Below are 21,538 nucleotides of genomic sequence, written 5' to 3' on the forward strand. Positions count from 1 at the left end.
ACCCCAGATGGCAGCCCACCAGGCTTCCCCTTCCCTGGGATTCTCCAGGTAAGAACACCGGAGTGGGTTGCCATTTCCTTCTCCAATGCATGAAAGTGAAAAGTGAAAGTGAAGTCGCTCAGTCGTGCCCGACTCTAGTGACCCCATGGACTGCAGCCCACCAGGCTCCTCCGTCCTTCTCAGGTTCAATTAATTTGCTAGAGCGTCCCACAGAACTCAGGAAAACAATTTACTTACAGGATTATCAGTTTATTACAAAGGATGTTAAAAAATATCAATGAGCAACCAGAAGAAGTGGTGGGCAGGGCAGGGCAGGGGTAAAGGAGTGTGGGGTTCTGTGACCCTCAGCACCCTCCAGCCCCAGAGTTCAGGGATTTTTGTTGCTGCTGTCTTCATCAGACAGGTGAGAATGACTAAGCCACTGGCCACTGTGGATTACGTCAATCTCCAGTTCCTCTCCCCTCCCAGGAGGTAAGAGCTTCCCAGGTGGCTCAATATAAAGAATCCACCTGCCGGTGCAGGAGACGCAGGTTCAATCCCTGGGTGGGGAAGTTCCCTGGAGAAGAAAACAGCAACCCACTCCAGTATTCCTGCCTCGAAAATCCCACGGACAGAGGAGCCTGGCAGGCTACAGTCCACAGGGTCGCAAAGAGTTGGACATATCCGAGTGACTGAACAACAACCCAGGAGATAAGGAGGGGCTGAAAGTTCCAACCTTCTAACCACTAGGTTGGTTTCCCTGGCAACCAGGGGCTTTCCAAAAGCCTCTAATATAAACTCAGGTGTGGCTGAAAGGAGATTGTTAAGAATAATGAAAGACACCTTCATGGCTCTTATCATTTCGGAAATTCCAAGAGTTTTAGGAGCTCTGTGCCAGGAATAGGAACAAAAACCAAATATACTTTTCTTACTGTAAATCACAGAAGAATTTACTGAGCCCCTAATATGAAATTTTCCTACAAAGAGATGATCTCAAAGCCTTTCCCAGTGGATATCTACACCAGCAACTACCAAACTGAGGCTCCCAGAGATTTGCAAAAACTCCCAAGGAAGGCAGAGAACCAACATCACTCTCAACATCACTGAGAGATCTCAGAGCTTTGGAGAATGGGGGAAGAGCTCCTGTTTACAAAATAGTGCTGACATTGGAAGGGAAGAAGAGGTGAGGGGGACGTGGCTTATGCTGGTCTCACAGCCATTTTTGGGGTGTGTGCCCCTGCTCACCACAGCAAATGGCCTGACAGTCCTAGCTTCATTGCTGCACTAGGGTCTCTCGATTCTCAGAGGCTGCTGGTCTCAGCATGCCTGCAGGGAGCCTACTTAGCCTCCCAGGCACAAACACAAGCCTGGAAGAGGCCAAGTGTTTCAGCCCTGGGGCACCCTTGACCGACCGGCCACAGGAGCCAATGGATAAACACTCTCTTCTTCCGGGTCGGGTCCCAGGGTGGGAAGGCACTGCTGAGGGGCACTGATAGTTTGCCAGAGTCCTGGTGGGGAGCACTGACCCAGTAACTCACCTTCGTTTGGCGTTCCTTCCTTCCCTTTGTCCCTATTTCTTTGGACGTTCTTCCTCTTCTGTTCCCTGGGATACCTTTCCAAAATAAAAGGCCTGGGCCAAAGCCCTTGTCTCAGCCTTCAATTGACCCCAACTGAGACAGGACATAAGCCCAGGTCCCCCCACTCACACAGGTGGGGTGGGAGCATAATTAGCAGCCAGCCCTGTGGCCCTGCTCCTCTCCTACCTAGTGCTCAGTACAAGGCTCTGCACCTGGTAGATGCTTTAAACGGAGAAGGAAATGGCACCCCACTCCAGTACTCTTGCCTGGAAAATCCCATGGATGGAGAAGCCTGGTAGGCTACAGTCCACGGGGTCGCTAAGAGTCAGACACTAACTGAGCGGCTTCTCGCTTTCATGCATTGGAAGAGGAAATGGCAACCCACTCCAGTGTTCTTGCCTGGAGAATCCCAGGGACAGGGGAGCCTGGTGGGCTGCCGTCTATGGGGTCATGCAGAGTCGGACACGACTGAAGTTACTTAGCAGCAGCAGCAGATGCTTTAAAACTACCAGTTAAGTGGGTAAAAAGAAATAAAATGATGGCAAACTATATAAGATAGACTCTAACTGCCGTGTTGTACAACACAGACCCTAAGTAATGTAGGCTTCAGAGGAAAGGATGAAGTCTAAAGCAGAAAGGGCTGAGAAAGAGCTTTGAAAGATTACCAAGAGAGGAAAGCGGTCCTGGAAAAGGAAGAAAAGTCTCCTCAGGTTGAAGACCCAGAGTCTGGACTCCTCAGAGCTGGCAACATAGAAAGGCGGGAGAGGTGGGACAAGGTATATTCAGATGAAGGTGGGGCTCAATAACTAAAGAGGAGAGAGTAGATTTTACATGGCAGTTCATGAAGGTTGTGAGCAGAAGTATGAACCAATTTCCCCCACTTAACTATGTCAAACTTTCTACAAAACCCTTGACAACCAAACACTTGGGCTTACAACTTCTTATCTCTTTCTTTTCTTCCTATGAAACTGAAATGTTAGTAGCTTTTAGTCATGTTTGATTCTTTGCAACCCTATGGACTGTATGTAGCCCACCAGGCTCCTCTGTCCATGGAATTCTCCAGGCAAGAATATTGAAGTGGGTTGCCATTCCCTTCGCCAAGGGATCTTCCTGACCCAGGGATTAAACCCAGATCCCCTGCATTGCAGGCAGATTCTTTACCATGTGAACCACCAAGGAAGCCCCGTTTCTTCCTATAGCAATTACTAATTGGCCAGGCACACATATTTATTTAATCCACAAGCCCCATGAGGTAGGATCTATTATTGTCTTCATTTTGCAGACTGGAGAAACTGGGACACACAGAAGTTACAAAGCTGGGTAACAGCTAGAATTCAAACCCTGCCAGTCCAGCTCTTTCTTTCACATCTGTCCCCCACAACAAAGTCCCACTTTCTACAGGAGAATCCTACAAGATTCCTTTCCCAGTGTTTCCCATGTGGTGTATCCTTGCCATTTTCATAACCCATAACCACAGATAATTTTGTATGTTTCCTAGACATTCACTGAGTTCCTGGTACATATACCAGATGCTGGGCCAGCAGCTGGGAACACAAAGCTGAAGCTGAAACTCCCCCTTTTCCAGGAAGGTCCCATTACAGATCCTGCAAGATGAACCAAGTCCTAGAGAGGTGAACCTTACTGGTCATGGTGAGACAGTGGACCAAATTGGTAGGTGAAAAGACAAATTCTCACTCATGCCAAAATAACTGTTACTGGACATCTGCTCTGTGCAAACCCCTAGCAGGTGGGAAGAAAGGAAGGAGACAGACACTGAAATGAGTTGTCACGCTGTCCCACTTCACACCCACGAAGGAGAAGAACAGTAAAAGTGGTCACACCACACCTTAGACACGGGAGACGCAAAATAAAAATTTATCAATTCAGTCTTCCTCTAACACCCCTTTAAATCATATTACTCACAGGACCTTTCCATAACTGACCACATGAAATGCAAGATCCTGTTCTTGGCATTCAAGGCCCCCATCTTCTATTCTACTTGGTTCTGACCTCACTGCTTATCAAATCAGTCTTTTTCTTCCACATACATTACTAGCAAATAAAAAGAAAATATTCACACTTTGTGTTTACACATATAATTTATGTTGCCTAGAATGTTGTTTTATTTATTTCTAACCATCCTTATTTATGACCATTTTCAAAAGTATCCAATGCAAGGATGGCTATTGTTTCCACTCAGATGATTTTGGTCCTTTCTCTACCACAGTCCTACTGCACTTGTGGATTAAAGTCTGCTATTTGGCACCAATGAATTTTGCTCTGTATGGTTCTTATAGCCATGAATGTAACAGCTGGCACATAGTAGGTGCTCTAGAACCCTTATGAGATTCATGATGAAGTGTTAAATAAGTACCATAGGGAAAGATCTTGAATTATCATGCACTGTACTTTAATATAACTTGTTATAAAATCTTCTCGCTCTTCCTCCCTTGAAACATAAAGAAATATACTGATTCATCAGCCTTGTAAACAAGCCCAGTCTTCCCCAAGGAACTACTGTGACATGAATGAAATCAGTTTACACTGGACAAAATACTTCTAGAATAGTGTTTGGCACACACTAAGCTGAGCACCAAAGAACTGATGCTTTTGAACTGTGGTGTTGGAGAAGACTCTTGAGAGTCCCTTGGACTGCAAGGAGATCCAACCAGTCCATTCTGAAGATCAGCCCTGGGATTTCTTTGGAAGGAATGATGCTGAAGCTGAAACTCCAGTACTTTGGCCACCTCATGTGAAGAGTTGACTCACTGGAAAAGACTCTGATGCTGGGAGGGATTGAGGGCAGGAGGAGAAGGGGACGAGAGAGGATGAGATGGCTGGATGGCATCACGGACTCGATGGATGTGAGTCTGAGTGAACTCCGGGTGTTGGTGATGGACAGGGAGGCCTGGCGTGCTGCGATTCATGGGGTTGCAGAGAGTCGGACACGACTGAGCGACTGAACTGAACTGAACTGAACCTTCCAATAACTATTTGTGAAAGTGAGTAAAATAATCAGCTTTTTTTCTTCACTCCTACCATACACTATAAAACACGGCAAAGACTTTCAATAACAAAGTTTGCAAGAAGAATCTGAAGAGTAACCCAGGTTAAACAAAGAGAAAGCAGTTTTACCCACTTTACATGATGTATTATCCTAAAATACTTGGGCTACTCTCCCAATGGCATTCACAATCTTCGATTGCTTAAGTTAAGTAGGATCATTCCTCTCCAGCTTTAGAAGCTATTAGTGGAAACCTGCTCAACACTAGACACAAAATCTGGACATGACGTTTTCAGATACTTTGTGGATACAATGACACTGCTGACAGACACATTAAGTTGTGATTACAAGCCGCTAAGTAATAAATATAGCCATTTCACTTCACACTGCACACCTTTTTAAAAGAAAAGAAAGTAATGAGCAAATAAATGAGACTTTTATCTCCCAAACGATCTGTTATTAGCATAAAAGAAAAATAGCGCAGAAAGGATAAGTTCTGCAACTCCACTGTGTACAAAACAAAAAAGCTTTGGAAATCAGCTGAAAGCAACTCAAGATAATAAGGATACTTTGGAACAGGTGCCATTTATCTGGCTTTTTTTCCCCCTCCAACAAAACATAATATGAATAAACTGTGTTAGACTATTGTTGTGAAACCTGCCTCGGTGCCTCCAATCCAGAAACCTCCCTTTTGCATCGAGATCTGCCGAGTGACACATGAGCTCTAAAGTGGGTGGATAAAAATAACCTGGTCCTCAAAAAGACATGATAAACGCCAGACAGCTGAGTCACTTTGAAGCCCATTTTGACTCCCGAAAAGGACAATCCACCCTCCTTTTTCCTTCTCACACATACACATACAACCTGGTGGAAAACACACCAACAGCGCCGGGTGAAAGGCGGTGGTGCGTCTCGACTTTCCCCGCCAGTCTCTGAGGTCACGACTAGCGATTGAACTTTTAATCATTTATACTGGTGCATTTCAGTCAAAGCGACTCGTTTAGGAGGGAAAGAGAAAGGATTCAGGAAACCGTTAACAATCCAGCAGACCCTCTATTTCTGCTGCCCCAGTGGAAGCAGCCGACGGTTTCTTCCGATGTTCTGACGGAAAGAAAAGGAGTGGGGAGTAATTTAAAGTGGAGAGAGGAAAGCTCAGAGAGGAAAGCAGAACTGTCCAGGAGTGGGAATCCCTGGGCAAAGCGAACGGTCCCAGAAAGAGAAGGGCTGCGTACATCCGGAGTGAATCAACCTCGTCCGCCCACCTGCCCTCCGTGCTCCTCCCAAAGAGGACGCAAACCATCTGCAACGCACAGTTAAGATTAGGGAACGCTTCGACTCGCTCTCTCTCTCAAACGGCGGCGGGGCTTTGGAACCGCTGCTAGGAACTGGGGTCCTGGCAGCCTAAGAAGGCGGCGGAGCAAACGACCCCGGCCGTCCCGGGCTTCGGCTGCAGCAGCCCTGGGGAAGCCTGCGCCGCCGGGCACCCAGCAGGCACTCCTCCAGTGTTTGCCCAACTGCCGTGCCCCTGAGGCAACTCTGAGGCCCGGAGGAGCCGGCCCCCGGCTGCCGCCGCGCATCTCCCCCCCCCCCCCCCCCCACCGCGCTTCACGTGCGGCCGAGTTCGGCGACTCGCGACGGCCGCAGGCCGCGGGCACCGCAGCCTCCCGCGAGACGCCGTCCTGCCGCCGGGTCTCACTTACCGGGGAGTCGTAGGAGAAGGCGCACTCGTTCTTGTAGACCCTGTCCCCGGACCGGGGCACGCGGATCGTGGGCATGTGGGGCACGAGCAGCTCGCCGATGTCTCCTGCAGCCATCTTCCTGCTGCCGCTGCCGCCCGGCACGCCGAACAGGGCGCCCCGGCGCTGCATGGCCGCGGCGCGCACTCGAGCCGAGCCGAGCGGGGCGCTGGGTCTGCCCACCTCCGCGGCGGCGGCGGCGGCGGCGGCGGCGGGCTGCGCGGGCTGCTGGAGCCGAGCCGGGACGGGCGGGGAGAGCCGGCCGCGGGGCGGGAGCGGGCACCCCGGGCCTGGGCTGGCGGGCGGGCTGGCTGCTGAAGGGGACGCTGCTATTTTTAATCCAATGGCGAATCGCCGGCCCAGCTGCAGCGTCAGGCGGGGCGCTCGGGAGCACCCGCCGCAGCGCGCGGGGAGGGGGCACTGGAGAGGGGCCTGGGGCCCTGGCCGGGCTTGGCGGCCGAGGCGGAGGGCGAGTCCTGGGTGCGCAGGCTCCGGGGCCGGCTGCGGTGGAGCACCACCGCCGTGTTTTCTATCCTAAATCGCTGCTCTGCGAAGGGGAACCTCCGAGGCAGCCAACAAAGGGCAGGATTTGAGATTTTTTAAACCGCTAGCTTTTAAACAACCAGGGTAACAGCGGGGACGTACCCTGATTGGATAGGGGTGGGACTCTAGAACCTAAAGTGGGGCCCAAATCTAAATTTGTTTTTGGCACTCCGATGTTAATCTAAGACTTGCTCCTCAAGTTTTTAAGATCTAAAGCTCTTTGAAAGAGAATAGAGTAAGATTAAGTAAGGATAAATGTATATTTTTCCAGTAATACTGACTTTTCTTCCGAGTGGGGGAGAGTATCAGGATTATTTGGGGGAAGGTATATTTTTCTCTATCTTTGGAAAGTCTTCTCTGCATGAACCATTTCAGTTGACTGATTTGGGATCTTACTGCATACATACTTCCTCCCTGCCTTTGCATGTCCAGTTCCTTAAATAATAAATGGGAATAGGTTGGGGTGGGAGGTGATTTAATAATCTGCAAAAACAGAAAATTTGTCACAGCATACTCTTATTTTCTTTAAAAAAAAAAAGAAGAAAGAAAGAAACTCAGAACATGAGGTCAGTTCCACTGAGCTTCTCTAACTACATCTAATCTAAGGAGCAGGATACCAGTGACACCGACCAGTTAGTGAAACAGAAAAAGTGACTCAATACACTGATTTTTATGCAAATCAAGACTACAATGAGGTACCCCTTCACAGAGGGTCAGAATGACCATCATTAAAAAGTCTACAAACACAAATGCTGGAGAGGGTGTGGAGAAAAGGGACCTCTCCTGCACTGTTGGTGGGAATATAAGTTGGCAGAGCCACTGTAGAAAACAGTATGGAGATTCCTCAGGAAACTAAAAATAGAAATGACCATATGATCCAGCAATCCCACCCCTGGGCAGATACTCAGATAAAACTATAATTCAAAAAGGTACATGCACCCCTGTGTTCGTAGCAGCACTATTCACAATAGCCAAAACATGGAAACAACCCAAGGGTCTGTCAACAGATGAATGGATAAAGATGTGGTCCATATATACATTGAAATACTACTCAGCCGTGAAAAAGAACAAAATAATGCCAAAGTCAGTCAGAAAGAGAAAGACAAATACCATATAATGTCACTTGTGTGTGGAATCTAAAATGTGGCACAAATGAATGTACAAAACAGAAACAGACTTACAGATACAGAGAACAGACTTGCGGCTGCCAAGGGCAGGGGGAGAGAGAGAGAAGACTGGGAATTTGGGGTTGGTAGATGCAAACTCTTACGTTTAGAATGGATAAACAACAAGGTCCTAATGTATAGCACAGGGAACTATAGCCAATCTCCTGTGATAAAACATAATGGAAAAGAATTTAAAAAAGAATGTATGTATGTGTATAACTGAGTCACTTTGCTGTACAACAGAAATTGGCACAACATAGTAAATCAACCGTACTTCAATTAAAAAAAAAAAAACATGCTGATTCCTATAAGCCTTTCCCAGGTCAAATAGTACTTAAATTCTTTTTCTTTTTTCTTCCATTATTTCTGTCACTCTCTGATTCTTCAGATGTGCTGGCTCTGCTAGGGAGAAATGATGGTACCTGGAATTTGACATGCGTTACCTGGAATAGACGGATGAGCTGTTTCTGCACTTCTAAATTTCCATACCTCAAGCAAGGCTCTAACACACCACACATCTATGTAACTCACAACTTTCTAACTCAATCTAATGGAAATGGAGAAGAGGAGACAAAAGCAAAAAAGTAAACACTATTGCCGGGAGCCAGCATGAGGAATTCCACCCGTGACAAGGTCATGCGGCAGAGCTCTGATGGCAAGGCTAATCAGACCTCAGGTTTTCCCCCTGGAATTTCCTGAGCATCCAACCACCCCCCCCCCCAAAAAAAAATAAGAATCTGCCTGCTTTTCCATTCTTCTGATACTTTCTGGAAAAAAGTCAACTCAGGGCTTTAGTCTTCGGCATTTGAAAGGGATGTTTCAGTTAAACCCCCTCTGATAGCTCTCTAGCTTGCCTAACAGGTTCCCCAGACCCCTTACAGCTTGTGAATTGCTTACAGCCCCCCAACCGCGAGAGGCACAAAGCTTAAAAGCATCTTAAAGATACAGAGCCTTTTCTAAAGAGTTAAAAATTATATTGGTAGAGGGTTTTCACTGTTGACTCAATGACTGCTGCCAGGCCTCCATATTCTTTATCTTTTAGGCACCTGGGAGGATGTTAATCAATGTAAACGGGATATGGAAAAAGATATATAGTAGTTTTGATGTTAGCAACACTAGACTTTTGAGTTAATTACTTTTCTCTTTGTTATATATCACTGCACTCCTCTTGTGTCCTTGCTATGTAAGAATGTAACTTTATTTAGTGCTTTCTGAGAATGGCACCAGACTTTGGGAAGATCAAAACAAATAAGTCTTCTGGTTGACAAACCCTTATCAGAAAAAAGGCTGTAAAATGTTAATTGGCCCTTTGGGCTGGAAGATGATGTAAATTACCTAAGATTTGTGTATACAACTAGGTATGCAGAGAGAAAAGCCTGGTTTTGATAAGAGTCTGGACTGCTAACGCTGCATAACTTTGTATTACCCATTGATCTCCATGTTTTATCAAAAGTATAAAAGGCCTTCTGAACAATAGAGGACGGAGCCAGTCCCTGGACTGGTTTCCCCCGTGTCTCTCTTTCTCTCTTTCTCCCTTTCCCTCCCTCTCCTCTTTACTTTAATTTCAGGCTGAATTCCCATCTGGGGTGTGGAGGCTCACCAAGTCTACTTACTTGCCCTGGCTGTTAAGACCCATGCGAAAGGGAGCCGAAGGCAAGGCACCCTTAGATATTCAAGCGAGCTCCGGTGGCCCAACGTAGATGGTGTAAATTCCTTGTCTGGAATTTTATTGGTCTTCTGCATAATCCAAGTTATTCAGCCCTCTTTCTCCACTTAATTTTCCCACTACACTATTGTTTCTTAATCTAATCTTATATCAATAAATAAATAAGTTTTCCTCCTCGCCAACACTGTCCACCCTTCAAATTCCCTGGATCCACCGGGACTGGACCCCGGCACACTATTGCTACCCTCCTCCTTGGGAAGATACTCTCAAGGAGTTTTTGCTTTTTATTATCCTCACCCACTTATCACTTTCTGTAGTATCTGTTCCTGTTTCAGGTTCAAGGATGAAGCTTGCTTGTCTAATTTCAGAGATAAACTTGACTCAGGAACCTTCAAAATATTTTAAGTATTTTTAAGTTGAATGCAAATTAAATCAAGACACCATTTTTCACCCTTCACATTAATACAGATATGCTGAGTTGGCCCAGGTTTGGGAAATAGGCCCTCATATACTTTGTCGATAGACTGAAAACATTCAATCTCTTTGAAGGCAAATTTAATACTAAGTATGATTTTATGCCTATACAATTTTCCCCAGCAATTCTTCATCTAGACATTTAAGCTACAGATAAGTTTACACTATATAAGGATATTTGTTGGAGCATTGCCATAGTAACAAAAAACTAAGAAGAGCCTAAAAATCCATCTATAGAAAGTGGTTAAAACACAGTACCGCTGAAAGAATAAAGCACCCTGTATGTGCTGATGTGGAATAATCCCCAAATCATATTACTAGATTAAAAGAGCCGAGTGAGAATTAATGTGTAAAAGCAAGACTATGCGTTCAAGGCTAAGGATGTGCCAGAATGCCTACTGCGAATCCTATATACTGTGGGCCTTCCTTCTAAGTGTCAGTAACTGTGCTAAATATTTTTAATGTTGCCCCTAGATAGCTATAGATTTAGATATCAATATTCTATTAGTAAGTTTATGCAAATTGTAGATAGATAGGTGTTTGTTTGGGCTTTGGAAGCCTCTGGAAGAATACAAAAGAAATTAATGACAACTGGGCTCTGTGGAGAGAAACACAATGCCAAGGTTTAAAGAGGCGCTTACTCGGTGTGTATGCCCAGAAGTGGGATTGCTGGGTCATAAGGTAGTTCTGTTTGCAATTTTTTAAGGAATCTCCACACTGTTCTCCATAGTGGCTGTACTAGTTTGCATTCCCACCAACAGTGTAGGAGGGTTCCCTTTTCTCCACACCCTCTCCAGCATTTATTGCTTGCAGATTTTTGGATCGCAGCCATTCTGACTGGTGTGAAGTGGTACCTCATTGTGGTTTTGATTTGCATTTCTCTAATAATGAGTGATGTTGAGCATCTTTTCATGTGTTTGTTAGCCATCCGTATGTCTTCTTTGGAGAAATGTCTATTTAGTTCTTTGGCCCATTTTTTGATAGGGTCGTTTATTTTTCTGGAGTTGAGCTGCAGAAGTTGCTTGTATATTTTTGAGATTAGTTGTTTGTCAGTTGCTTCATTTGCTATTATTTTCTCCCATTCAGAAGGCTGTCTTTTCACCTTGCTTATATTTTCCTTTGTTGTGCAGAAGCTTTTAATTTTAATTAGATCCCATTTGTTTATTTTTGCTTTTATTTCCAGCATTCTTGGAGGTGGATCATAGAGGATCCTGCTGTGATTTATGTCTGAGAGTGTTTTGCCTATGTTCTCCTCTAGGAGTTTTATAGTTTCTGATCTTACATTTAGATCTTTAATCCATTTTGAGTTTATTTTTGTGTGCGGTATACACAATGGAGTATTACTCAGCGGTTAAAAAGAATTCATTTGAATCAGTTCTGATGAGATGGATGAAACTGGAGCCGATTATACAGAGTGAAGTAAGCCAGAAAGAAAAACACCAATACAGTATACTAACACATATATATGGAATTTAGGAAGATGGCAATGACGACCCTGTATGCAAGACAGGGAAAGAGACACAGATGTGTATAACGGACTTTTGGACTCAGAGGGAGAGGGAGAGGGTGGGATGATTTGGGAGAATGACATTCTAACATGTATACTATCATGTGAATTGAATCGCCAGTCTATGTCTGACGCAGGATGCAGCATGCTTGGGGCTGGTGCATGGGGATGACCCAGAAAGATGTTATGGGGAGGGAGGTGGGAGGGGGGTTCATGTTTGGGAATGCATGTAAGAATTAAAGATTTTAAAATTTAAAAAATAAAAAACTAAAAATTAAAAAAAAAAAAAGAGGCGCTTACTGCTACTCTTTACCTTTCTGTACCATTAACAATTTTTATCATGTGGAAGTATTGCTCTAAAGAGTAATTAAAATTCAATTGTGAAAACAATCTAAGTTCAATAACCAATAATATTAATAGAGGTTGAGGACAATTACTGCACCACTATAAAAATACATCTCAAATTTTTTCATGCAATGAAACACTTTGAAAATGATAATATTTGTACAGCCCACTAAAGTAATTGGTCAATTACTTCAATTCATGAAGCCTGGGGCTACTAGTCTGGGGGCCCCAGTGACCCCAAGCCCCGCCCATGCACTCCCAAGGATCAAAGAGATCTTATCAAACCTGAATGCCTTCTCTGTATATCAAAATGTCAGTGGCACACTGGATGGAAAGTTTTAATCAAAACAAGGGAAAATGACACCATCTAAATATGGACAAACGGTTAAACTGGGTATATCTATTCAAAAATGTTTATATAAATCTTAAAAATGATTTTTGTAAAAATGACTGTTTTAATCCATTTGTAGTATGTTAGCTTAATCTATTTACAATAATTATACAACATAATTGTAAGATTTCAATTAAAAATAAACATGCATCTTTGACAAAACTGGAAAGACATGTAAAATTTAAATAGTTACGTTTAGGATTTGGTTATAAGATTTTGTTTCTACTTTTAAAATGTCTACAATGATGCTACATTTGTTTTATAAGAATTTATCAAGGCAAAAAAGCCGAGATAATGTCTTAATTGCGCCATTGTAGGAAAAATTCTAGTTCTGTTACTGGAATTTTTAAACTCAATTTTGCAAATTCTACATGTGCATTTATAACTCCACTGTTTCACTATTGGGTCAGTTTCCACATGCGGATCTTGATCAAAGAGCAGGAATAAAGTGGTGATGGGTACACAATTTTAACTTCCAACATAAATTTAAAGTCTTATCAAAGAGATTTCAAAGAACTAAGATGAACTGACTTTCGTCACATTAAGGTGGTAGGACCATCAGGTCACTCTACAGCTCAAAAGCCTCCTCCCATGATGTTCGATGGAGCCCAGACTCCCCTGGCCTAACGTTCAGGGACCTCTCCCAACCAGCAGTCCTTCTTTTCAGACTTTACTCCCACTCCTACACTTCTGGTGAACACAATTTACTGTCCCCCAAGGATAAATGTACTTGTCTCCTAGCCTCGGTTGAAAGCTCTCTCCTCTCATTTCTATTTTTTCAATCCTTTCAAGACTTTTTCCATGAAACCTTTTCTGAATGCTCCAACCCTCAGGGATCAATCTTTTAAAAATGACAGTCCCCAAGAGAAAAATCTTTTAAAATAATTTATATTTCTTAGCATCCTTGCACATCGTGGAAGCTCAGTGTTTACGGAATATTGCCCACCCAGAATGGACTTGTCTGCTTATTTTAGACACTCAATAAGTACCTACCAAATGAATGACTCACATCTGTGACATTGTAATAGATATGTTTTGCAGTCAGCTTTGTTCCTTTTAGGTAAAATTCACTGCTGCATAAATGTTCCCAGGACTGACAGAGGTTACATTAAAACATGACATGAGTATTAGTTACTGAGACTAATGTCAAAAGGGGGAATTGGGAAAATCTACAGAGAAAAAGATGTCTTAATTATTTCAATTAATGGAAAAGCTCTTGACCTCAGATGTCCTCTAATTATGCGCAGTGATCTGTTAAAGCCATATATGGTGACAGCTTGTTGTGGAGACATCCATAAAATTTTCTATCCTGCAGAGAGCCCCTGTAAGAAGTGCTGGTTATTAATACAGAACAATAGGTCACTGGTTAAGAAATGTAACACATTTTCTGCTTGAAGCAATTCTATATAACAATCAAAAGTCATATGATTTAAGAATATTTGTTGACATGGAAAAATGATTCCTATAATGCAAACAGCATATACACTATGAGCATATACACTAGCATTCTGTCTAAATACGTACACACACATATATACATTCAGTTCAGTTCAGTCACTCAGTCGTGTCCGACTCTTTGCAGCCCCATGAATTGCAGCATGCCAGGCCTCCCTGTCCATCATCAACTCCCAGAGTTCACCCAAACTCATGTCCATCTAGTCTGTGATGCCATCCAACCATCTCATCCTCTGTCATCCCCTTCTCCTCCTGACCCCAATCCCTCCCAGCATTAGGGTCTTTTCCAATGAGTCAACTCTTCGCATGAGGCATCCAAAGTACTGGAGTTTCAGCTTTAGCATCAGTCCTTTCAAAGAACACCTAGGACTGATCTCCTTTAGAATTGACTGGTTGGATCTCCTTGCAGTCCAAGAGACTCTCAAGAGTCTTCTCCAACACTACAGTTCAAAACCACTGGACCACTGGGGCAAGTCCTGGTTTATATATGTATATATTTTAACTCTGTTCACACCAGGTTTGTCTACACCTGAGTGGACAAAAGCATCAATTCTTCGGCGCTCAGCTTTCTTCACAGTCCAACTCTCACACCCATACATGACCACTGGAAAAACCATAGCCTTGACTAGACGGACAATATTAGATTGGAATAAGCTGTCTGTTAGTGGTGTTTATCTCTGGCTGAAAAAATTATTTTTGTTTCTTTTTTCTTTGTCCTTTTCCATGTTATCTAAATGTTTTCAATTAAGTCTCCATTTCCTTTTGTAAACAAGAGGTTATTTTTTTTACATTAAATAAGAGGTTAACTTTTTACATTACCATTGATTATGTCAGTTTTCTCTTCCACTTGCCTTCTTTCTTACTTGCTGGTCCCCTTTACTTTCCATATAAGACTCAGCAAGTTTCTGGTGTTAAGTTTATAGACAATCTGCCTAAATAGAATGGAGGTTCAGTTTGGCATGAGCAAGCTCCTTGACAAGCTCTTAACATCAAGATAAGGTAAATTGTTATTCTGCTTAAGAGGAAATCTCTGTTCATCTTTTGGGGTTTCGTGATGTGTAATACCACAGTCCTTCCAGGAGACTAACTCATAAGTTACTCACAGAAGTAGGCAAGGTGCTTTTCTGGCCAATCTGACACCATCCCTACTCACACCCACCACCATTTCCATATGCACACACAGAAAGATGTAGCCTCCACTCAGGTGTGACAAACCGGGTGTGAACAGAATTTAAAAAAAATATATATATATATATATATTAACCAGGACTTGCCCCAGTGATCCAGTGTTTAAGACTCTGCACTTCCACTGCAGGGGCACAGGTTCAATCCCTGGTCCGGGAACTAAGATTCCCCACATACCAGGCCCCCGCCCCCCCCAAAAAAACAAATTAACCATAGAGCCACAGGCTGCTCTTCTGATTTCCTAATAAGGGACAAAGGAAGTTACCTAAACATGGTACAGATTGGCCCCCAAATCAAAGAAATGTAGCAAACATAGTGCCACATTCTTAGTGGTAGGGAGCTTGAGATAAAGAACTTGACCTTCACCTTTCTTTATTATTAAACTTCCCTCTGGATTTCAATGGGATGGCAAATCCCTGTATTTCTCAGGATCTCTCTCTCACCCTCTGTCACAGGGCACTTTCTCTCTCCAGGTCCTGTCTGCACACTGTCATCACTGTAGGACCAGCACAATGTCCTATAGATGTTGGCAAACTGCAGCACATGGACCAAATCCAGCCTGCAGTTTGCTTTTGTAAATAAAGTTCTCCTGGAACCCAGACATACTCATCCATTTACATACTGTCTGTGGCCACTTTGGCACTCTAACAGGAAAGTGGAGTGGATGCAACCAAAACCACATGGACTGATGCCAAAAGTATTTACCATCTGGCCCTTTACAGAAAACATTTGCCAACCCCTGATCAAGATCCCTACAGGCCGTGTGTTATGATTCAGAATCAGAATTGACACAACCCTAAACAAGAGAGTTATGCTGTGCACTTATTCTTCAAGTGATGGCAAACCTGTTTATCTGAACAGAGAAAATGCTTTCAACCACATCAGTAGCTGCAAACTGAATGCCACGAGATGCATTCATTTGCTTCATAAGGAGATCATCCGTGGAACCTCAACCAAATTGAAATCATCACCTTGTTCACTTTACCACAGTCTACTATCAGTCTTCATTCTGATTAGAAAAATGACAGGGGAGGGTGACAGAAATCACCAAGTCTATGTCTTCCTGATCTTTGATACTGGCATACATTTCTGCAGCTCCACTCAAAGTGTAGCTTTAATTCCCATTTATAATTTTTTTAGGGAATGGAAACGCCAATGGCATCTTCTTGGTCCTTCTGAAACAGAGCAAGACACTGTAGTCCTTGCTCCCCGCCCCCGCCCCCCACCAAGTCCTCTTCCTGCCTTTTGTCTGTGGAAAAACTTTAGCCAAAGAATAAATTTCATCAGAGAAGTGAGAAAATGTAGAAACAAAGGAAAACAGTCAAAGGAAACCAAATAATAATAATGTAGTCACTAAGCAAAGTCAAGGACCTCCAGTTCCTCCACAAGACCCACAGAGAATATTCTGAACCCTAGGCTGTGAGCTGTTCTATAGAGACTGAAACCCCCACCAGGTGGAAGAAGTTAAAACTACTTGATGACCAAACTGTAAGCTATGATTTGAAAAGTGAAAGTCATTCAGTCATATCCAACTCTATACAGTCCATGGAATTCTCCAGGCCAGAATACTGGAGTGGGTAGCCTTTCCCTTCTCCAGGGGATCCTCCCCACCCAGAGATCTAACCCAGGTCTCCCACACTGCAGGCAGATTCTTTACCAGCTGAGCCACCGGGGAAGCCCAACAATACTGGAGTGGGTAGCCTATCCCTTCCTTAGGGGATCTTCCCAATCCAGGAATTGAACCAGGGTCTCCCGCATTGCAGGCAGATTCTTTACCAATTGAGTTATCATGGAAGCCATGATTTAAGCTACTGCAATTCTGAGAATTGGCCTCAAGGAAATGAGAAAAGAACAACCCTGGAACAGAAGATTCAGTTCAGTTCAGTTCAGTTGCTCAGTCGTGTCTGACTCTTTGCGACCCCATGAATCGCAGCATGCCAGGCCTCCCTGTCCATCACCAACTCCCGGAGTTCACTCAGACTCATGTCCATCAAGCCAGTGATGCCATCCAGTCATCTCATCCACTGTCGTTCCCTTCTCCTCCTGCCTCCAATCCCTCCCAGCATCAAAGTCTTTTCCAATGAGTCAACTCTTCACATGAGGTGGCCAAAGTACTGGAGCTTCAGCTTTAGCAACATTCCTTCCAAAGAAATCCCAGGGCTGATCTCCTTCAGAATGGACTGGTGGGATCTCCTTGCAGTCCAAGGGAATCTCAAGAGTCTTCTCCAACACCACAGTTCAAAAGCATCTTCGACACAGCCTTCTTCACAGTCAACTCTCACATCCATACATGACCACAGGAAAAACCATAGCCTTGACTAGGTGGACCTTAGTCGGCAATGTAATGTCTCCACTTTTGAATATACTATCTAGGTTGGTCATAACTTTTCTTCCAAGGAGTAAGCGTCTTTTAATTTCATGGCTGCAGTCACCATCTGCAGTGATTCTGGAGCCCCCAAAAATAAAGTCTGACACTGTTTCCACTGTTTCCCCATCTATTTCCCATGAAGTGATGGGACCAGATGCCATAATCTTCGTTTTCTGAATGTTGAGCTTTAAGCCAACCTTTTCACTCTCCTCTTTCACTTTCATCAAGAGGCTTTTTAGCTCCTCTTCACTTTCTGCCATAAGGGTGGTGTCATCTGCATATCTGAGGTTATTGATATTTCCCCCCGCAATCTTGATTCCAGCTTGTGTTTCTTCCAGTCCAGCGTTTCTCATGATGTACTCTGCATATAAGTTAAATTATATGCAGGAACAGAAGATTAGCTGTACTTAAAAAGGTCAAGATGACACTGATTAGACCACCACGTGATCAATTTCAAAATGACTGTCAGGGATGACTCTGCTGTTTCTACATGTATACTCCTCCCCTAGTCTACAAAAGTTCTAGCCCCCTGATTGTCAGCGGGGGAGTCAACCTTCACCTTCCCATCCACCCTCAACCCCAGGGTTGCCAGCATCTAAAACAGAACAAACTTAGCTTTCCACCAACTTGCCTCTTTATTGACTTTTGAGCAGCTAGCAACCAAATCCCTTGCTGCTAATCTTCTTCCGATGGTAATTCTTACTCCACAGTTCAGGGAGCCAATGTGTAGATTCTACAGTTTGCTAAGGTCATATGTTCTAATAATGCTCTCAGGAGCTGGAGTACCAGCCACAGAATGAGCTTGGAGTCCTGCTTGGTGCACCTCGAGTTGAGCTAAGTCAGAAGTCCATATTCCATCTGCTCCCCATAAGCCTTCACTCTGGCAGATGGGAGCGCTATTTCAGAAGTTATAGTTTCAATCAGAGCCAATTTCCAATGGTCTTTAAAGAGTCTGGATATCTCCCATCTCACAGGACACTGCTGCTAGGGAAGCTGCTACAGAGAAGCCTAGGAGGTAGGTTCAGAATGTCCATATTTGAGAATACTACAGCATCTTTCCTAAGGGACCCAGCCTCCGCTCCAATCAAGGAACTCTGTGGGTATCAGTTAACTCCTCCTGACTATCTAGCCAGATGGCTTGATCAAAGTCTCTGTTTGCCAAACGTGCCATTTGGGACAGTGGGTATGATATCTTAGTGGAAGATCCAGTGCTTACACTCCTGGGAACCCCGTGGTAAAATGCAGAGTTGTCTATGGATTTCAGTTCAGTTCAGTCACTCAGTCATGTCCGACTCTTTGAGACCCCATGGACTGCAGCACACCAGGCCTCCCTGTCCATCACCAACTCCTGGAGCTTATTCAAACTCATGTCCATCGAGTCAGTGATGCCATCCAACCATCTCATCCTCTGTCAGCTCCTTCTCCTCCTGCCTCCAATTCCTCCCAGCATCAGGGTCTTTTCCAATGAGTCAGTTCTTCACATCAGGTGGCCAAAGTATTGTAGTTTCAGCTTTAGCATCAGTCCTTCCAATGAACATTCAGGACTGATTTCCTTTAAGACTAACTTGTTGGATCTCCTTGCAATTCAAGGGAGTCTCATGAGTCTTCTCCAGCACCACAGTTCAAAAGCATCAGTTCTTCAGCGCTCAGCTTTCTTTATAGACCTACTCTCATATCCATACATGACTACTGAAAAAGCCAGAGCCTTGACTAGATGGACCTTTGTTGGCAAAGTGATGTTTCTGCTTTTTAAAATGCTGTCTAGGTTGATCATAGCTTTCCTTCCAAGGAGCAAGTGTCTTTTAATTTCATGGCTGCAGTCACTATCTGCAGTGATTTTGGAACCCCCCAAAATAGAGTCTGTCACTGTTTCCATTGTTCCCCACCTGTTTGCCATGAAGTGATGGGACCAGATGCCATGATCTTAGTTTTCTGAATGTTGAGTTTTAAGGCAACTTTTTCACTCTCCTCTTTCACTTTCATCAAGAGGCTCTTTAGTTCTTCTCTTTCTGCCTTAAGTGTGGTGTCATCTGCATATCTGAGATGATTGATATTTCTCCCTGCAATCTTGATTCCAGTATGTGCTTCATCCAGCCTGGCATTTAGCATGATGTACTCTGCTTCCCTGGTGGCTCAGACGGTAAAGTGTCTGCCTGCAATGCGGGAGACCCGGGTTCGATTCCTGGGTTGGGAAGATCCCCTGGAGAAGGAAATGGCAATCCACTCCAGCACTCTTGCCTGAAAAGTCCCATGGCCGGAGGAGCCTGATAGGCTACAGTCCATAGGGTCACAAAGAGTCGGACACAACTGAGCGGCTTTACTCACTCTGCATATAAGTTAAATAAGCAGGGTGACAATATACAGCCTTGACGTACTCCTTTCCTGATTTGGAACCAGTCTGTTGTTTCACGTCCATTTCTAACTGTTGCTTCCTGACCTGCATAAAGATTTCTCAGGAAGCAGGTCAGGTGGTGTGGTATACCCATTTCCTTAAGAAATTTCCACAGTTTGTTGTGATCCACACAGTCAAAGGCTTTGGCATAGTCAATAAAGCAGAAGTAGATGCTTTTCTGGAACTCTTGCTTTTTTGATGATCCCATGGATGTTGGCGATTTGATCTCTGGTTCCTCTGCCTTTTCTAAATCCAGAGTGAACATCTAGAAGTTCACAGTTCACGTACTGTTGAAGCCTGGCTTGGAGAATTTTGAGCATTACTTTACTAGTATGTGAGATGAGTGCAACTGTGCGGTAGTTTTAACATTCTTTGGCATTGCCTTTCTGTGGGATTGGAATGAAAACTAACCTTTTCCAATCCTGTGACCACTGCTGGGTTTTCCAAATTTGATGGCATTTTGAGTATAGCACTTTAACAGTTCATCTTTTAGATTTGAAATAGCTCAACTGGAATTCCATCACCTCCACTAGCTTTGTTCATAATGATGTTTCCTAAGGCCAACCTGGCTTTGCATTCCAGGATGTCTGACTCTAGGTGAGTGATCACACCATCACGGTTATCTGGATTATGAAGATCTTTTTTGTACAGTTCTTCTGTATATTCTTGCCACCTCTTCTTAATATCTTCTGTTTTTGTTAGGTCTATACCATTTCTGTCCTTTATTGTGCCCATCTTTGCATGAAATCTTCCTTGGTATCTCTAATTTTCATTTCCTAATATCTTTTGATCACAGTTAAACTGCTGCCTCATATCAAAACTGTGCTGGCTTTACTCCTGGTAGTGAATAACTACCACCTGGGGTATCCACCCCAGACTCCTCCAGCCCCACAGGAATCAAAAAGCCCACTTCATGGGTAACTGCTGTAAGCAGTATCAGAGCCTATTGGAATGATTAGTAAATTGCCTTTGAAAGATTATGGGCCCTACTGGAGACATACCTGACAGATCAAATTCAGCATTTCTGTGTCCTGAGTCCCTTACTCTACCTTATGCCAAGGAATTTCTAGCCCTCTGTCATCATTTAGTCTGAGCCAATGTTCAGTGTAGGCTTGGGCTGGACAATCAAAGTTTACTTTAGGGCAGTGCCACACACTAATACATTTCATAGGGAATGTCTGCTGAGTAAATCCGTATCGATCAGTTTGGCCTGATCCAAATTTGTGTTTTGCCCTCCTTGGTCTGAGATCCTCAAAATACATCCCCACAGACATTTGCCTGATTGGGCAGAATTTGCTGATCAATCCCTGTGACAACTTGAAGTTTAATTGCTGAACTTTTCCACTCTGATTCTGCAGTTTACTCTTGGAGACCATGTTGAGTTATCAAGGAAAATGGTTATCAGTAGAAAACACTAAAGGATCGGACACTTAGAAAAATACTGAGTTACTCCTGAAAGGGAATATGGTTCTCTTAGAAGGAAGGGAAAAAAGAAAGAGAGAGTGTGGGGAGAAGTTAGATTTTCAGAATTCAGGATTCCTAGTCCCCTATATCAGAGAAGGCAATGGCAACCCTCTCCAGTGTTCTTGCCTGGAGAATCCCAGGGGCGGCGGAGCCTGGTGGGCTACCGTATCTGGGGTCGCACACGACTGAAGCGACTTAGCAGCAGCAGTAGCGGCAGTTCCCTATATACTCCTAGATTTCTCTATTTCAATTATAGGAATCCTACTCTTTCCTCACATGCGCCGTT

The 21,538-nt window shown here is 44.0% G+C and overlaps 1 protein-coding gene across 1 annotated transcript in view; it reads right to left on the bottom strand.

The window, feature by feature from the left end:
* The window catches only part of USP13 (ubiquitin specific peptidase 13), a 135,435-nt gene extending 128,962 nt beyond the window's left edge, over positions 1 to 6,473 (bottom strand). The window contains exon 1 of the mRNA XM_027958132.2: positions 6,261 to 6,473. Within this exon, the coding sequence (XP_027813933.1) occupies positions 6,261 to 6,428 (168 nt within the window). The 5' untranslated portion in view covers positions 6,429 to 6,473. The remainder of the gene's footprint in view (positions 1 to 6,260) is intronic.
* Between the last annotated feature and the right edge of the window lie 15,065 nt (positions 6,474 to 21,538).

This window comes from Ovis aries, chromosome 1, assembly GCF_016772045.2.
Source record: "Ovis aries strain OAR_USU_Benz2616 breed Rambouillet chromosome 1, ARS-UI_Ramb_v3.0, whole genome shotgun sequence".
Lineage (NCBI taxonomy): Eukaryota > Metazoa > Chordata > Mammalia > Artiodactyla > Bovidae > Ovis > Ovis aries.